At 38.8% G+C, this 17,284-nt stretch overlaps 1 protein-coding gene across 3 annotated transcripts in view; it reads right to left on the bottom strand.

Moving 5' to 3' along the window:
• Positions 1–17,284, bottom strand: part of CYFIP1 (cytoplasmic FMR1 interacting protein 1) — a 74,748-nt gene that overhangs the window by 26,196 nt on the left and 31,268 nt on the right. The window contains exons 15-23 of one of the 3 annotated variants that reach the window (XM_040056731.2): positions 15,548–15,695; positions 13,525–13,678; positions 12,149–12,305; positions 11,747–11,843; positions 11,256–11,332; positions 11,051–11,159; positions 10,362–10,481; positions 8,243–8,442; positions 1,378–1,465 (exon numbers count right to left, since the gene is read on the bottom strand). In XM_040056731.2, the coding sequence (XP_039912665.1) occupies positions 1,378–1,465; positions 8,243–8,442; positions 10,362–10,481; positions 11,051–11,159; positions 11,256–11,332; positions 11,747–11,843; positions 12,149–12,305; positions 13,525–13,678; positions 15,548–15,695 (1,150 nt within the window). Of the gene's footprint in view, positions 1–1,377; positions 1,466–8,242; positions 8,443–10,361; positions 10,482–11,050; positions 11,160–11,255; positions 11,333–11,746; positions 11,844–12,148; positions 12,306–13,524; positions 13,679–13,982; positions 14,131–15,547; positions 15,696–17,284 lie in introns of those variants that run through there. The other 2 variants (XM_040056733.2, XM_040056734.2) reach the window with 2 other exon arrangements.

Genomic DNA, 17,284 nt, shown 5'->3' with positions numbered 1-17,284 from the left:
TTGTAACTCCTGAGATGTCTCAAAACCTAGATTACTGGGATGAAACTGCACCAATACAACTATGATACGATGTGCAGAAAATAAGAGTAAGGTAAGGACTAATTATGTTCATGTTTAAGTTAGGAAGTAGATATTGAGAGTAGCCACCCATAACACTTACAGCACATTTGCATAAATTAGATGCATAATTGAGTACATATTTTAAATAATTTAAAATAATAATAAATAAGTTAAAGCTTTTTTATTGTCCATCCTCTAATTTAATCCTTATATTTTCATTTATCTTTTCCATACTTCAGCTTGCCAGCCTGATAGTCAAGAAAACATCGCAAAATTTAGAGTGACATCTTGTCATACAGTCTCAAATGATTTGCTGAAGGTAGCACTGCTGGTTTTTGCTGCTGTTTGAAGTAGATCAATATTTGGGAGTAGATATTAAAAATGTAAATATATGTTAATGCACTGTGTCTCTAACTGTCATTAAGACTCAGGTAACAATTCTGAAGAATAAGAAAATAAATCTGCAGAGATCAGGAAGAATAAATCTATCACACAAGAGCATAGCATAGGTCCTGTGAGTGCAGGTAACTTTCTGCACTTGGGTAGCCCACAGCTGTTCTCTTGTGCCAAGCACTCTTAAAACTTGTCACCCACACAAGCTCCTTCCCAACCTCAGTTCTGGGGATTGCCATAGGGACAGAGTATGTGACTGCACATCTCTGTGTACACTTCTATTGAAAACTTGCATAAACCTTCCCAGCCCACCTAACTGCAAAGCAAGAACATGATGCTAATAGAGAAGATGAGATGGCTGGGACACCAAGTTCATCACAATGAGTTTGAGGCTCTTGGGTTGTAGATGCCAAAGAAACACTACATTTATTTAAAAAATAATTGAAGTAGTTTGGTATCTGATAGTTTAAGATGGTCAGAATGTATATTCCTTTTAAGTCAGATAACATCCGAAGCAGTTTTTCCTATTTATTCCCTTTTCTTCTGTCATCACAGTCTTCCTAACTGGAACAAGGGAGACCTGCACCCAAGATGGGCTCTTGTTCTCACTTCACCAAGTAATTAATCTTTACTTTGAGTCTGCTCTGCCATTATAAGCAACTGAAATACAAGGTGGTTGAGAGACAGGCTTATTTTTAGCTTTGTCAGATAAGACTAACCATCAGACTAATCAATTACACTTGGGCTGAAACATATGGTGATCTTCACAGCAAAGTCTTAAAAGAAGTGTATGTTCAATTTAAAATACAAACAAAATGAGTTTCAGTCCATTTCTAATAACTTTCATATACCGTAGTTTCTATAATTTAAAAAGACACCTTTAAACATTAGCAAAGCATGAAGATAAAGGGAATTAAATCCAACCTTTGATCCATAGAGATACTGTGGCTGTGCATTAGGCTGCTTATCACGCTGAAACTCCTGAGAAAATGGCAGCACGGTCCGAACAAATCTATATAAAAAAATAAAAACAAGAATTCATTTTTTATACTTAGGTGAGCAGGTGTGCACCTAAAGCACCCTACCCTGTAGAAGACTGCTTTTCTCTGCATATACAATCAAAACCAAACCAGCAGCCTTTCAGCCTTAGTAGAAACTGGGGAAGCACACGGCCTGAATTGCCCAAAAGCATGGACACAAATCATATTACAATTCAACAATTACTGTTCTTCCCATGGTGGACAGGATCCCCAAACATTCCTCACTTCTACTCTAGCCCAGGCTAGCAAATAGAGAAGTAGCTGACAAAGTAGCAATAGCCTCTCACAGGGCGTAAGGAAACTCCTTGTGCTTGCAAAATAAAGTCTTTGAGAAAGAAGTACACCTTCAAAGAACAACATGACATTTCTGTTTAATGTTTTGGAGCTTTTTCCCCCAAAATCCACATTGGGAGAAATATGTTAGATTGTTACCTTTTAAAAAAAGTCACGAGCAAGGGTAAAATCCTTGCAGCAAAATCAACGTTACAAAAGTTTGATCATACTTCAGTGTGAGCATATACCAATACAAATCACGCTTGGCTTTACCTTTGTATACTGTTAAGAGGATGGCAAGAGAGCTACAAAGACAGGGAGCACTGCCAAAGACAGGATCAGCCATCCCACTCACAGCTGAGGGCACCAGAGTCTGAAGGACCATTCCCAGTCCTCTTGTGAGCAAGCAGCACAAATATTTCCCCTTGATGTTCCCTGTTAACTCTGTAATGCACACTTGGCAGCACCACAGCTTCAGTGTAGGAAGAAGTTAATCAGTATCTACCACAATTCTCATTCTGCTTTACTTCACTAAACAGAGGAAAATTACTGGGGCATGTGTGTTTACAAGCTGGATGGCTACTTCATTTTTTACCTTGATTAAAAAGTGTTTCTTGATAAACGATGCAAAGAGGGAAAGTGTACATCAAATGGTTGTATAATATTAGGTTGGTCTGAGTGACACCTGAGCAAAACAAATGTATCTAGGAAAATGTTTCAGGAATGAAAATTTGCCTTACATTATAATCATACAATACAATTGTATCTTGATTTTTTTGTTGTTGTTTACAGTATTTACATTCCATCAGCACACAAAATTAATTATTCATTATTAATTATTCCTAGAAAGAACAGAGACATTCTATTTTTAATATATCTATCTTCTAGCTAAAAACAAAAACAGCCATGCTAATCAAAAATGGTTTCACCCAGACCAATATAAATTGCACCACGTTGCTTACAATTACTTCTACTGTGTTTTATTTCTGGACCATTCTTGTGAGAATCTATAACTTCAGAACAATAATTTCTGCATTTTTAACCTTCTCAAAAAAAGGTACAGCTACTTGTTCATACATAGTTTAGCCACTCTTCCCAAAAATACTTGTACTTGCTATAGTCCAGAAAGAGTTTGCATTTAGAGCTTTTGAGGAAAAATACATTATTTATATGCATTATTTTTGATACCACATATATTATTTAGATCTCCTTACATTTACATTTCCTCAGTTTACAAATTTCTCCCCTTCTCTGTCACTTATATAGAGACTGAAAACCCTCCTTTGAGAGAGACTACTTGAATCTGTATTCTGCAGATACTTCATTAATGAATTTACCAGAGATAATGTAAACATTTGATGGAATTCAAAGTCATCTGCAACATACAACTGTGCCAGAGATTACTCTATTCCCCCTTTTTCTCTCCAAATCCCATTCCTTTTTAAACTGCCATCAATTTTCAAGCCCTAAGAGAATCTCTAAAATGAAATCATGAGAGATACCATGTCATTGGAGATAGGACTGGGTTTCAGTGTGCAGATGTATTTGGCGTATTTGTTATCACTAAATTAAACCACTCACAAGGAAAGGACTGTTTCAACATAAAAGTGGGTACATCCCATAACTCTGGAAACTGTAACTATAATTCTTAGACTTTTCAAAAAGTTATTGTGTGTCTATATCTCAATTACAATCTAATTAGCGTCTGAGAGCAAACCAGTCAGCGCAAGTAAACGCTCAAGTTACTCTCGTGTGTTTCCTGGTGCTCCTCTGCATGCTTGGGGGTTTCTCCATCTCAAATGCTTCAGAGTAGTAGCAAAATAGTCTTAAAAGTTTTCTAAAAGACTTGAAGCAAACACACTTGCTTATACTTTCTTGCGTGAAAGAGGCCAAGAGAGAAAGTAAAAGAGTAAGGAAATAGGGGCAAAAGGTAACAGTCACTTGTTAAGTTACAGAGAGGCAATGTCTAAGATTGAGGCTACAGCAGCCTGCAGCCTCAAGAGTGCATCATCCTAGAAGGTACGTGACTAATCTCAACATGCCATTCAGGTACGTATTAGAAATTTCTTCCCTAAAAACTAAGGGCTATATGAAAATCTTACAGCTCAGCATCATCTACTGCTCTTCAAACTTTTTCAGTGTCTGTGCATGTGTGTGCACGTGTGCTTTCTTTCTGACATTCTGCTGGTTGGCTTCCTCCTGCTCCTCCTCCAAGAAAGAGGAACATCTCTTTGAATGACTGAAGCTCATTGAATATCGAAGTTAAAGCTAAGCAAACTTCTACTTTCCCCTGGATACTGATTGGATACAGGTTTCAGCATACTCCAAGATAATCAGTTTCATTTTTAATCAGTGTTGATGATCCCCCAGTAATTCATCCATTTTAATCAGAACAGGTTGTAAGCCGTCAAAGTAGATTAAGCAGATGAAAAGCCTTCTGGCTTACCAAAGCTTTGCAAGTGAATTGCTGGAGGACAACATGAGCCCCCAAAGTAAGTATTTTAGGGATCAAATAATTTAATATTAGTTTTTCTGTGATACCTACCAGGAAGGAGTTTATAGTGTGCACTTTGCAAACTAATCTAAATGATTCTGTGATTTTAATTACTATAATCTATTTAAGGAGACAACTGAAAGAGACCGCTTTGGTCAATGAGCCTGCTGCCTTGCAGGCACCAGGTCAGACAAACCTCATCCATAAACATTCTGAGCTTCCTCTTAGAAGCAATAAGACATGACAGTCTTCCCTCCCTGCTCCTACTGAAAGTGTTCCTCTGCATCTCCCTGTCTAATTGGTATGAACGCTTTCTGCTTCCAGCATTTCCAAATTACTTTGTCTTGTCTAGCAGAACTAATGGGAGCCCTACAACTCCCCTCAGTGAACACTAGATCTGACTCACCCTTCTTAAACACAGACGCCAAGATGGAGAGAACAGAGGAAACAGCAAGGAAAATAGAGCATGAGAGAGTAACAGATGTGCCAATACACTGCTGTCACTTCTCCTTTTGGCTGAAAGACTTTGGTTGCTTGGTTGCTTGTTTTTCTAGGAGGGGAAAGGTAGTTGACTACAGTCACCCCTACTTTGCATGAGCCTATATCCCTGCACCATTTGGCTCTTTGTAGCAGAAACTAGATGGTTTTCACTGCTGCTTTTCAGCTTTGCTCCAGCACTATCTGCAAGGGCTGAAAATTTTTCTGAACAATGACTGTCAGAGTACATGCAACACCAGAAGACACAGCTGCTCTCTTGTGAAAACCAGTCTCAAAAGCAGTATGAGAGCAAGCTCACGAAAGGAAGCAGGAGAGGCAGTCAGGAAAAGTGAAAAATAAAATGCTGGTCTTTTTTTTCCTTCTGTGACAAATCTGTATCCTTGGAAGAAAGAAACGTGTCATACTGCATTTGGAAGACTGCTATACACATGAATTTATACTAGAGAACACAGATTTGGGTAATGTGTTAAAGGAGATGGAGCTGCTAGTTTGATCACTGTCTCCAAAAGCTAGTATCATTTGTGTCAAGAAAGCACAGAAAATCTCCAATTCAAATAAATGTAAGGCTGTCTCGCACTTGCTCCTCCTTTGTTAATACAAAACAAGCTGTCAAGGAAGGAAAAGACCAGCTTAGAAATAGTAAAGAAAATAAGGCAGAAAAAGAGACACTACAGACAATGGAAAAGGAACAAAGAATAAAAATGTGGAAGTTGTATTTGAGTCATTTGAATCTAGATAACCTAACTTCACAAAGAAAAAGTTCAGGTGCAGGCCTAAGCATGACAAATATTCCCGGCTGGAAAGACTTGGCTTGAAAAGACATGCAGCTGAGGGCCAACGTGAGAGAGGGCTCTTGAAAAACAATCCCAGGCAGCACAGAAAAGACAAGTGGGAAACACCTGTTTATGGCCACTTTCAGTAAAAGAACTGGTGGATAATAGCTTGAGAGCATCTAAAAGAGATGCAGCACAAGCTTCACTGCAGACTCCTCACAGGAGCACATAATGAATGCCAAAGCCTCACATAGCTTTATAAAAGGGACAGGACAAAAACGGGGAAAAATAAATACCCCTGTAAAGGGCCACAAATGCACTAACATCCCACCGTTTTTGTTTTACAGAAACATCTATTCATTGCTAGAGGCTGGCATGCTTCCTGGGAGAAATAACACCTCAAACCTCCCTTGTTTTCATATTCAGCCCCTTCATGGCTGCTGACAGCATCAGGACACTGGACTAGAGACAACTCTGACCTCACCTGCAGTTTATATGCTTGTGCACTGTCCAAAGGTTTATTTTCTTTCTTTCATGATGATCAACAGGTGGATTAAAAATATCCTTGGATTTCATCGCTAAGGCTCATCTGCAAAGGTCCCCTCACTTACCTCCCCATTCCTTCTCTGCAAACTGTTGTCCCTGAGTCTGTGCAGCTGGCCAGCATTCTAAATTTCAGACTAAATGGCAACTCCAATTATTAAATTGCTAAATCTTTTAATAGCAGCCTCGCTGTTTAATCACAGTACATTATCAGATATAAAAAAAATTCCTAAGTCCCAAATAATTAAGCATGCAATGTGTTTCAGAATTTCTGCATAAAGACCTTTAGCTTTTAAACTAAACCTGCAGGGTTTCCAAATAGTTGAACTCTTTTACAGATATATGAAATTATCATATTCAAGCATTCTTGGGAAAAGACCTTCAAAAGGTACTGGAAACAAGTTAATCTGACCAAAACACTAACTTTTAAAGAAGAACCCTTATACAAAGCTGTCAGATTAAAAGAAGACAAGCCATAGGTATGTCACATTTTCTGGGAACTCTGCCTCCAGCCCCACACACAACCAAGTAACCTCTCTGCTTTTCATCATGATTACTTCTCTTTCTTCCAGCCTTTAATTGCTACTTTTCTTCCCTTGTTTCCACCTAGCCTTCATGCAGAACAGTACCTATCAAGAGTCAAGCATTACACCAGCAGCTCTCACACAGCTCCTCACTGTGTACTCCTGTGTTTGCACTCAATAACCTGTACACTCCATGCAGAGAGAGCACATTAATTTAACGTTCATGCTAACAGCAAGGCAGCAATGAACATGCTTAAGGACTATAAAAAGGCTAAAAAATTCCTGTTCTCTCTCTCACCAAAAATATCAAAGGGCATTGTATAGCATGTGCAATACATACATTAATTCTTTCCCCACTGCTGCTTTTGGCTGGAACCAAAGCACTTCTGTGATGAAATCAGACACATGGTACACATACTGCCTAAGATCTGTCTCCCTTTTACATCTCTTAAATTACTTATTCTGAATTAATTACCCAACAAGCTAAGCCTAACGCAATTCTCGTGTACAGATTTTAAAAACAGACAAGCAACAGTGCTACAGGACACTGCTAATGTCCTTTGGCACCTCATACTCACTTCCCAAGCACTGTGGTCTGCAGCACGTCAGCCCTTGTAGCCAGGATGAACATAGACTAAACTGTACAGGAGCTACTGAATGTCTTTCAATAAAGCTGACAAGTGGAAGAGCAGTATTTCATCGAGATTTTTATATGATTCTTAATGCAGCACACTGAATATTCCAATATTGATCTCCAGATACATTAACCATGAGCAGCTCCCTCAAAAATACATTTGACTCTCCTGTGCAAACAGATTCCTGTAACAGAAGTTTCTAGGGTAAAACCTAACCACAAAAAAACCACTCTTTTTTTTTTTTTCCTTTGCAGACAGAATCTTGGATCTAAAATACAACATAACCATCACAGAACATGTCAGACAAGGAAAGCTCTCCAAGGAGACAGTGAAAGATGAGAACAGGCTTCTTCCTCTTCCTACAGCTCAATATTCACTATCACTTTACTGTCACTTCACGGGGCTTTAACCAAAACCTGAGTAAAGACTAAAAGTAACACAAATCCTAAAAACAGCACACGAGCAGGAAACATAAATATCCAAAATTCTTCAACAATGTGCTTCCCCCTCACTCAAACCTTAGAGCCTACCTTCCTCTTTCTATTTCCATTACTCACTCTCCTTAAAGGCTGCAATTGCAGTTGGCAGTCAATACTGAACACTTCCTTTCTCCAGGAAACAATCCTTTTATTCACATTAGCACAGAATCAGGAACATAATTGTACTTCCGTCATCTCACACGTGAAGATCCTGTTTTAAAATACCTTCCTGACAGGCACTTAGCAGGGTTTTGACACACTGTTTTTCAGCATAAAGTAACTACGTCATCGAAATGTCAGAATTTGGGTGATGTGGCTCCATTTGCCTTCTATTGTGGACAAATAACAGGCTTTCATACATTTAACAGTACTTGGCAGAATGACTCATGCTGCTTCATTTCATGTAAAGCCTTAGAAGTGGAAAACACTAAATGAATGGAGATTAACTTGTCAGCACTTGCTAGGAAGGAAGTTGCAGAAGGGTAGTAGAATAAATAAAAAGCTGCAAATAAAACAGCTGCCTTGCTAACCTGTTAGTAGATCCATTGTAGCAGTAGTTTGGAAGGAAATCATAATTGAGTTCCCAAAAGACGTGAAGAGTGATTCTGCCATAAGGGGCCGAAACGTTGTGGTTGGCTTCTCTGAACATGGCATCAAAGCTGTCCAAGGTCATATATCTACTCAGAAGCTTGTGAGTCATTTTGTTTATCTCTATCAAGCCATCCAGCTCCTACAAAAAACAAGGGGAAAGAAAGAGAATGATGCATTTAATAAAGTGGAGAAACTGAGCAAAGTACATAAATAACCTTGACGAGAGAGAAGACTAAAAAGAAGTCAAAGTGAACAATTGACTCTCTCCCAGGCTCCTACTTTAACAATAAGGGCTGGAGAGAAATCAGTGCCCTTGGGATTGTTTCTTAAACCTTCTGAGACTTTAAGCGTATTCAGACGCAGAATGGTCTCAAACACAAATCTGTACCAACACTTCCTCCACTGAGCAAAACTTAAAACTCCAACATTTAAATGGGGTCAGACAAAGGCCAAAAGCACCTTTCTGCATTTTCTACTTTACAAGCATTCACAAAGTAATCTCTGCTCAGTAGAGTAACTGGTGAACTAACTATTGTAGAGGTAATGTTAGGAATGACATCACATTTACCACAAATCCTTCTCATGGTCTACTCCAGTGAAGGATGTACAAAGATGCAATGAAAGACCAGATCAAACATTTACAAATGTTCTGAAGGTAACCACAAAATCACTAGTTGCAGCCTACATGACTATATATGAGTACTGCATTTCATAATGTTTCTCCTCTTGACAAGAAATTCCTACTATCTGTTCTGGCATTTTCCTTAAAATAAAGTAAACTCCATATCTGACATCAGACACTAAAAACACCAAACACAAAGAACACAACCTCTACTTCCAGAAAATCCAAGCATTACTTTTAAAGATTATTGTGCAATGGCCTAGTGAAGAAATATCCAATGCTTTTTCTAGCTGCATATCAAACTACTACTACATTCCCATAGACCATTTTCTGATGTAAGTGCTCAATACCTCAAAGGAGTTTTAAATCTGTGAGCAAGTTAGTTCAAGGAAAAAAACACTATGATTATTACAGAATTAAGTCCAGTTTGAGGGGAAAAAATCTCAGTCTTTAAGTACCTTAATTTAATTTATTTAGCTTGAAAAACAGCAGAAATTACAGATTTCTTAATCTATTAGGATCAGTTTCTTGCTGAGGAAACCAACCAGTTTTCAACAGAAAATATTTTGCATAAAACAAACAAACAAAAAAAACCCAAACAAAAACAACCAGAAAAAAAATTAGGAGCATGGTAAAGGGACAAGCCTTAGTTCTGTCACTTTCTCACTCAAAGAATGAGAACCTGTGATCTAAGGAACACATCACTGACGCTTTCTTGTTCACTCAGCCACTAAGAGTGTACTGCACGTAAAAAAGAACACCTACATTTCAATAATTCAAAGTTATAAATCCAAGAATTCAGAAATCAAGAGGCTCTATGGCCTCAGTATCTGATTTCTCTTCAGTAAAGCTCTAAATTAAACCAAGATAGTTAATTGCATGACAAAATGTCACTGGTAAAAATCTTATTACAGAAAGAGCAACAGGAAAGTCTTTTGTACAACTTTTAATTTATTTTTCCAGCAGAACTGAACGTGCCTATTTTTCTTGCTGACTGCACGTTTACTTGTCAAATTCACGCTGTCTTGAAATAAAATTTGGTTTTTAGCATTTTAATCAGGAAACTAACTCAAGAGGACACCTCAATATTGCACAGATGCTCTTCTTCCACAGGCACAAGTCAGATTTCATTCCTCCACAAAAAAACTATTTTTGTCATGCTACAAAACCAAGCTGCCTGAGTAAATAAACAAATTTTGATTCTACCAAGCACAAGGCTGGTGCTTTTGATCTGCAATTTATCTATAAGCATGGGCAGAAGTGGGCGCTTACAAAAATTTAAATCACGAGGTGATTGCTTTCCTTGTTTTCTCACAGCTCCAAGCGCGTGCCTTCTCTACATTTTACTTCCAAGGCCCTCAGCCGCAGTAGGTTTGAGGTTGTTTTACCTCAACTGCTGTGTCAGGGACCTGGCAAAACGGCAAGCCAACACTCACCACAATGGAAGTCAGATCCTCGCTCTCAAAGCGGCCGATGGCCAGCTCCATCGACCTGTACATGGCTGCCGAAATGCGCTGAGTGATCAGTCGGTTCAGGTCTATGGACCTGCCAAGGAGCTAAAGGGAAACAGGCTGTGAGGCTTCGAACTGACAAAGGTTACAAGACAAACTGCACAAGGACTGTGAGATTCCACAGATTAACAGACTCTCACTTTGTGAACTTGCATCCCAAACACACTGAAACAAAGCAGATGGACAAAATTTATCAATTCATGAGCAAATGCGGTACTACAATTTGCATCCCAACTCTCACAAAAAGAAGTAAAAGTACACCTTGCATCTCCATTTAAGTACTTATATCAGCATTTTATGCTTCCACAATGTTGTGCCGACAACTGAACACTGGTGAAAGACATTACCATGAAGACAAAACCACCACCCATGGCATTCCTATTTGGCTCATGCTCTCTTAACCGCAACAGACATTTGCATTAAGACACGATCTTTCAAGGGTTTTTTTTCTTAATTTACACCCTCACGTGACAAAAAAGCAGATCTCAGACATTCGGTTATGCTACCGAGATGACAGAACAAGAAGCGCAAAATGAGTTTTGTCTCCCTAATAAATCAAGACCACTGGAAAGTTGCCAAGCAACTCAAAGACAACATGGTAGGAGTTAACTCACTTGAACGTGTCTCTGCTTCAGCAGTGTCTCGTAGCGGTTGGACTGCAGCAGCTGAATGGTTGCTCCCTGGTTCTTGCACTCTGAACGCAGCCGTTTGTCCAGAAGCAGGCTATGAAGAAAGGAAAAAAATGTTTAAGGTATACTAAACAGCAAAGCAGAGCAGAAAAGTGTGAAGAAAAGCTCTCATGGTGGAAGGAATAGCTACCTGCCAGCCATTGCCTTGTAGTAGGCAAATATTTGGTCTGCCAGCTTGTAGACAAATTGGTCAAAACACAGGTTTACCTTGGGGAGAAAAATATCATATGTTTAGAGATACTTAAAAAGGACCTTATCTAAGACATCCCACTGTTTATCAAAGATAGTCAAGAAAGTTAATAGATCCAAATTTCCCAGTTCAAGAGAAGATGTCATTCAATTTTCAGCATTATTGTTATTCAATTTGCAACATGATGATGATGATGATGAGGGATATTTGTACAGGTCTACAATTTTCAGCATTAATGTGAGGCATTTTTGCACAGGTCTACAGGTTTCCTCACAACACATCACCCAACCAGCTACTCATCTTCTGGTCGGACTTCTCAGTTTTTCTGTTATCTCCAACAGTTCTGAATCTCTTACAAAGGCCTCGCCTTTTAGCATGATTTTCACATTCAGGTACAGATTATTTTTGTCCAGTAGGTAAAGTTACTTTACCTCTGCCTCAATTTCATCATAGAGGAACTGCTTCTTAAATTTGGTAAGTGCATAATGAGCACTGTCATTATAAAGGTCCAAAGAATACAGAACATACCTGCAAGAAAAAGAATAAAACACGAGAGTTACACATGTATAAAAGTCATGATTCTTTAGGATAGTGAGGTCAAGATGATGTAAGCCAGTCAATATCGTAATCCACAAATGGTTTGTGAAAACAGGATCTTTTTTAGATTATATAAAAAGGATCACGTTTTTCCCAAATATTTTAAGAAAATATTTGTTGGTTCAAGAAATACCTTCTCAATGACTACTTGTTAAAACCAATTAAATCAGCAACATTATAAGGAATGGCATTCATTAAGAATAATCATTCAGTGGAAGAGCACAAGTGGGTCTTACTCCATCATTGATGCCTCTTTTGTCTCCAAAATATGATCTGTCAAAATCCAAGGCATGGACATCTCAATGGGAAACTGGATTCTTCTGCCCATGGTCAGCTCTAAGAAGAATTCCCTGAACCACAGCTGGGACAGATCACAGCATTGCTGTAGGGTTTCTTTCAGAATAAATAAGGGAGAATTACACTTCTTACAGAAATACATCAGGTACAATACAACTGTGATTCTGACGATGCAATGCAAAACAAAACAAAGCAAGTGCAAGTCGCTAGAGCTGTATGTTGGCCAAATAATCTAAAGCAAATTCAAAATGTAAAGCCTGTGACTTTCCATAAGAGTTCTGAACTCCTCACTGGTCCCCAAAGTGATGTTTTCTTATAGGAAAAAAATGAGTGGAAATGGACAAGACTAGTTAAATATAAAAACTGTGTATACCAGTAAAAAGGGATTTCTAGTTTAATTTCTCAGCTGGGGGCTGAGAAAATCCTACACTGAATTTGGGAAGCAGCAAGTGAAGGAGGCAAAACTGCTCTGGAACTACCAGTACCGTACCTCCCTACGGAGGACTGAATTGCTCCACACATTCCTGTTAATTAGATGGGCAGGACATGACAGACACATGAAGCAAGGATTAAAACAACAAGTTTCTAAGGATGCTGTCAAGGGCCCAGAGGTGTGCCTCCCACCTCTCCAGAAAACACTTGGTACACTCCTTCTTGTCCCGAACTAAAGTTCACTTTGTGAACTAAAACACGAATGAACTTTTGACAGTAAGACCTCCTGAAGACCTTTTGCGGCGCTGTTCCCCAGTAGCACTATGACTGATATTAACAGACTCTCCCTTCTCCAGGGGTAAAGGAGACCAGCAGCAAAACAAAAATGAAAGACAACACAGCATGGTGATGACAAAGACTAGGTACACTCAATGTCAGTAGGTGAATTCTTTAGGACAGTATGTTTCCGATTACAATTAACTGAATAGTAAGAGTAGTGAAATGACATCAAATTTACCACAACAGAGAATTTGTTTCCTCCGTACTTAAAACAAACAAAAAAATCTTCCAAAACACAAAAGCTACTTCCTTTAAGAAATTTCAATGTGTATAGGCTTATTGTTTATAGAAGTACATACATGAAGAAAATAGAAAAGGGAGGTAACAATATGAAATTTGACGCATTGGAAACAAACGTATAACGAGTCAAAATAAAAATCCCACCACAATACTAAGCACCATCTCAGAAAAAGTTTGGACAGACCAAGGCTTTTGATAAATAAACCCAAGGTTAAGCTGACTTAGGCAATCGGAAACATTTTCCAGGTCGTGTTAGAGGTGTTAGGACATGCTAAGCTGGACACTGATCATCTACATATCTTACCACTGAAATTTATCAAATGAGTGTAGAAGAAAGACTCGCGATGGAATTTTTCTATGTCCAATATGGTGGGCCCCTCAAGGCTACTTCTCAAGGTTTTCTTGGAACCACTTTTGTCAGCAATGAGGGACTCTAACATAGTTCTCACCATGTAAAGCTGTATCATTAAAGGAAACAATTACGGTGGAAAGGGGAGGGGAAAAAAGGAAAATACACACGGTACATTAGTTGAGCAACACTAAGAATTACTATCAGAAAGCGACTGCTCCACTTCAAACTGAAAACTGGCACTGTGTGGATAAAAGCCTTTGAGGCAAGAGAACAGATGCAACACGAGCCTACACACCAGCACAAATGCCTACCCACGCCAAGGGGACCTCCACTGACACTCAGCAGCAGACCATTTGCAGTGGAACAGTTCGCATCACCACAAAAAATAAAAGTAATAAGTAATGTCTTACCACCAAAGTTTAAAAGAGGCGGATAGATGTAGGATTGCCTCAGAAACTTGTGTGTCACATGCAATAGCTTTTCCAGTCCCAGAGACTTGAGCTGCTTCAACAGCTCAGCAGAGTTTAAGGACTCTGTCATAGTGCGAACCATGAAGAGCTAAAAACCAACAGACAGGGGCAGGCAGGGGAAGAGAATCCGTTAATAAAAACACGTGGGTAAATAAGGAACGGGAAAGAGAAGCAGAGAAAACGTGTTAGTTTGTTAAAAACGAAAAGCGGCGCAGTAAGCATGCAGAGGAGGGCATACAGAAAGGTTGATCAGAATAATCACTGCCATCTCGGGCTCCCTCAAGCAAAGGGAAAGTTCCTTTTCATTTCAGACGATGCTCAGAGAGCCATCAGCTTATCAAATAATTTAGAAAAAATTTCCAGGTAGCACGAATCACCCATTCATACACAGCCATTTTAGAACAGCATGAAACCGAGGAAAACCTATCTAAAATGGATATATTTGACCTCCTGCCTTCCTGTCAGCCCAGACAGACAAGTGTGCCAGCCCAAGAGCAGGAAAAGCAGACAGAACCACATACTCTAAACAGCCTGTTGCAAAGGTGAGACAAAGCCCTTAAAGCACAGGAGAAGCAAACTGGTGGTGATATTTAACCTTTTTTTCACCCCAGGAAATAAGAAATCAAAACAATTTTTCTGCAATTATCAAAACAAAATCTTCATTAAATCAGTCTTATCACAAATTAAGCAACTTTTTATTACCCAAAATTATTAACCATACATGCTTTCTTTCCCACAGATTCTAGGTATTAAAAGATTGTCTTCACAAACCACAGTTGCCTTCAATTTTTCACCCCAAGTGCTCAGTACCTCATTTTCTCAGATGAGCTATGAATATCAGACTACACAGTCCTCAAACAAATCCACAAATTAAATAAAAAAGAGAACTATATGGAGGTAACAAGAATAAGCATCTAGGTATGGGATTTTGATGACCACCATAGAAAACATTTGAAATATCTCATTTTAGTGGCAGTAGCAAACAAATTAGATTCTAGGGACCAGCTTTATCATTCATTACTTAACACTGCAATGGATTTTGTCAGATGTCATATACTTTCCCACATTTTAACAGATATTCATTTATATTTTAAATATATTTTAAAACTACTAAACATCTACTGAATAGAGTGATTTAAAAAAATTTCACCAGCCATATCAGAGATAGAAGTCAGTCTTGCATCAGTCAAGAAATAACCCAAATAGTTCAAAAATATTATTTAAAAAACAATAGGAGCTCAATGAGAAAATATTTGTTCCCAGAAAATCAGATTAAAGAGATTGAACACTTGGAAAAATTACGTCTCAGAGTAGAAAATTACAGCAATCCAGGCAGAGGATCTTGGTTAAGTGCATATAATTTTGCAAATATAAATCAGAGTAGATTTTTAGCATTAAAAAAAGACCGCAATAAAACCTGCAATTTTAAAATAGTTCAGGACAGAAAGGAAACACCTCATGCAATAATTGTTGACAGATATCACAACCACCAGACAGGAAAATACCTGAGTGCTGGAGGGTCCAACTGCACGTCTTGGGACTTTGATGTCAAAGCCACTTTTGGGGTCCTTCTCTCCCCTTAGAGCTGGGTCATTGAATGGCTCATGACCTGCTTCCCAGTCACACACTGTCTTCCTTATGGCCTGCAAAACACTAAACACAGTTCCCACTACTTCAGACTGCAGAGCATCCAAGTGCCCTGACAGAACACTTCACTTTTTTTAAGCATTCTTCCATGAGCACAGAAACTTTGCAACAGCATTCAGGAGCTCAGGGCAATTCCAACCAAGGACAAAGAATTTCACCAATGTCTTTCAGAATGACACATCCACAAAATAATCACTCAATGCTGTTTATCAGAAAAATATGCTTCAAATATGAGAAACACAGAAACACAAGTCTAGAGCCCTTAAAGACCATTTAGTTCCAACTTTCTCCCTGCCAAGGGCTGGGACACCTTGCACTACGTCAGCTTGCTCAGGACCCCATTCAACCTGGCCTTGAACACTTCCAGGGACGGGGCATCCACAGCTTCTCTGGGCAAACTGTTACAGTGCTTTTTTACCCTCCAAATAAAGGATTTCTTCCTAATACCTATTCTAAACCTGCCTTCCTCTTTTCGTAAAACCATTGCTCCTTGTCCTGTCATTATCTGCCTGCATAAAAAGCCCTCCTCCCTCTTTGTCATAAGCCCCTCTAAGGTACTGGAAAGCTGTGAAAAGGCCTCCCAGAGCCTTCTCTTCTCCAGGCTGAACTACCCCAGCTCTCCTAGCCTGTCTTCATTTCACAAGCATTCCAGCCCCCTGATCATCTTCACAGCCTCTGGATCCTTTCTAACAGGTCCATATCTTTCTTGTCTTGAGGACCCCAGAGCTGGATCAATCAAACTAAATTCATACTAATATGAATACATTTTCACTATTAATTCAATTAATATTCAATCAAACCAAAGCAGATTATTAACCAAATTAAAGAAAGACAATGGTGGCTTGAAATGAAAAAAAAAGCAGAACAACTGTTTCCAGAAGAAATTCAGACTCCAGAATTCAGCTGAAATTTATACAAACAGCTTCACAGTTTTAGCTCCAAATACTGAACTGGAACTCAGATACTTGCCAGGAACACAGTCAGACATATCCTGTGGCATGCTGAATGATCAAGATAATGTCTTATCCCAAATCTGAACAGGTATAAAAGTAATATTTTTCTATTTCATTAAAGCCTGTAACAGAATAACTCTCCCTGTAAACCTGATAATGTGGAGCAATTTATTTATTTTTCGCTTATGATGATAGTTTTGTCGTAGTCAGAGCATTAAGCAACAGCCTAATTAGCTAAGGACTTTCACCTCTAAGAGCTTTGCCATGAAATGCGGGAGTAAACAAATGATAAACAAGTCAAGATTAAAAGCAAACCATTAGGGACAAAAAAAAACTAAGGTCAGGAAATGTCACCAATCAGCGTGGGCAGATGGAGCACTGGAAGAAAAATGTAAGGCTAATAAGCTAAAAGCAGCAAAAGCTGAGAAATAAGACAGGATGCTAAGAGAGGCAGAGACAAGAGAGAGTGAGACAAACACGAGACACAAGGAAAGGAAACACTGGAATCATAAAGTGGATGGTGAAACCTTTCTTCAAAACACAATCTTCCTTTCAGTATTAATGTATTTGTATTTTCTTAAAATAAAAATAAACAACACGGAACACAAGACTTCCTAAATTAGTCCTAAGAGGCTCAGGACA

The sequence above is a fragment of the Hirundo rustica genome, chromosome 2 (assembly GCF_015227805.2).
Source record: "Hirundo rustica isolate bHirRus1 chromosome 2, bHirRus1.pri.v3, whole genome shotgun sequence".
NCBI lineage: Eukaryota > Metazoa > Chordata > Aves > Passeriformes > Hirundinidae > Hirundo > Hirundo rustica.
Note: the sequence above shows the minus strand (reverse complement) of the source record. Positions and strands in the feature narration are given on the sequence as shown.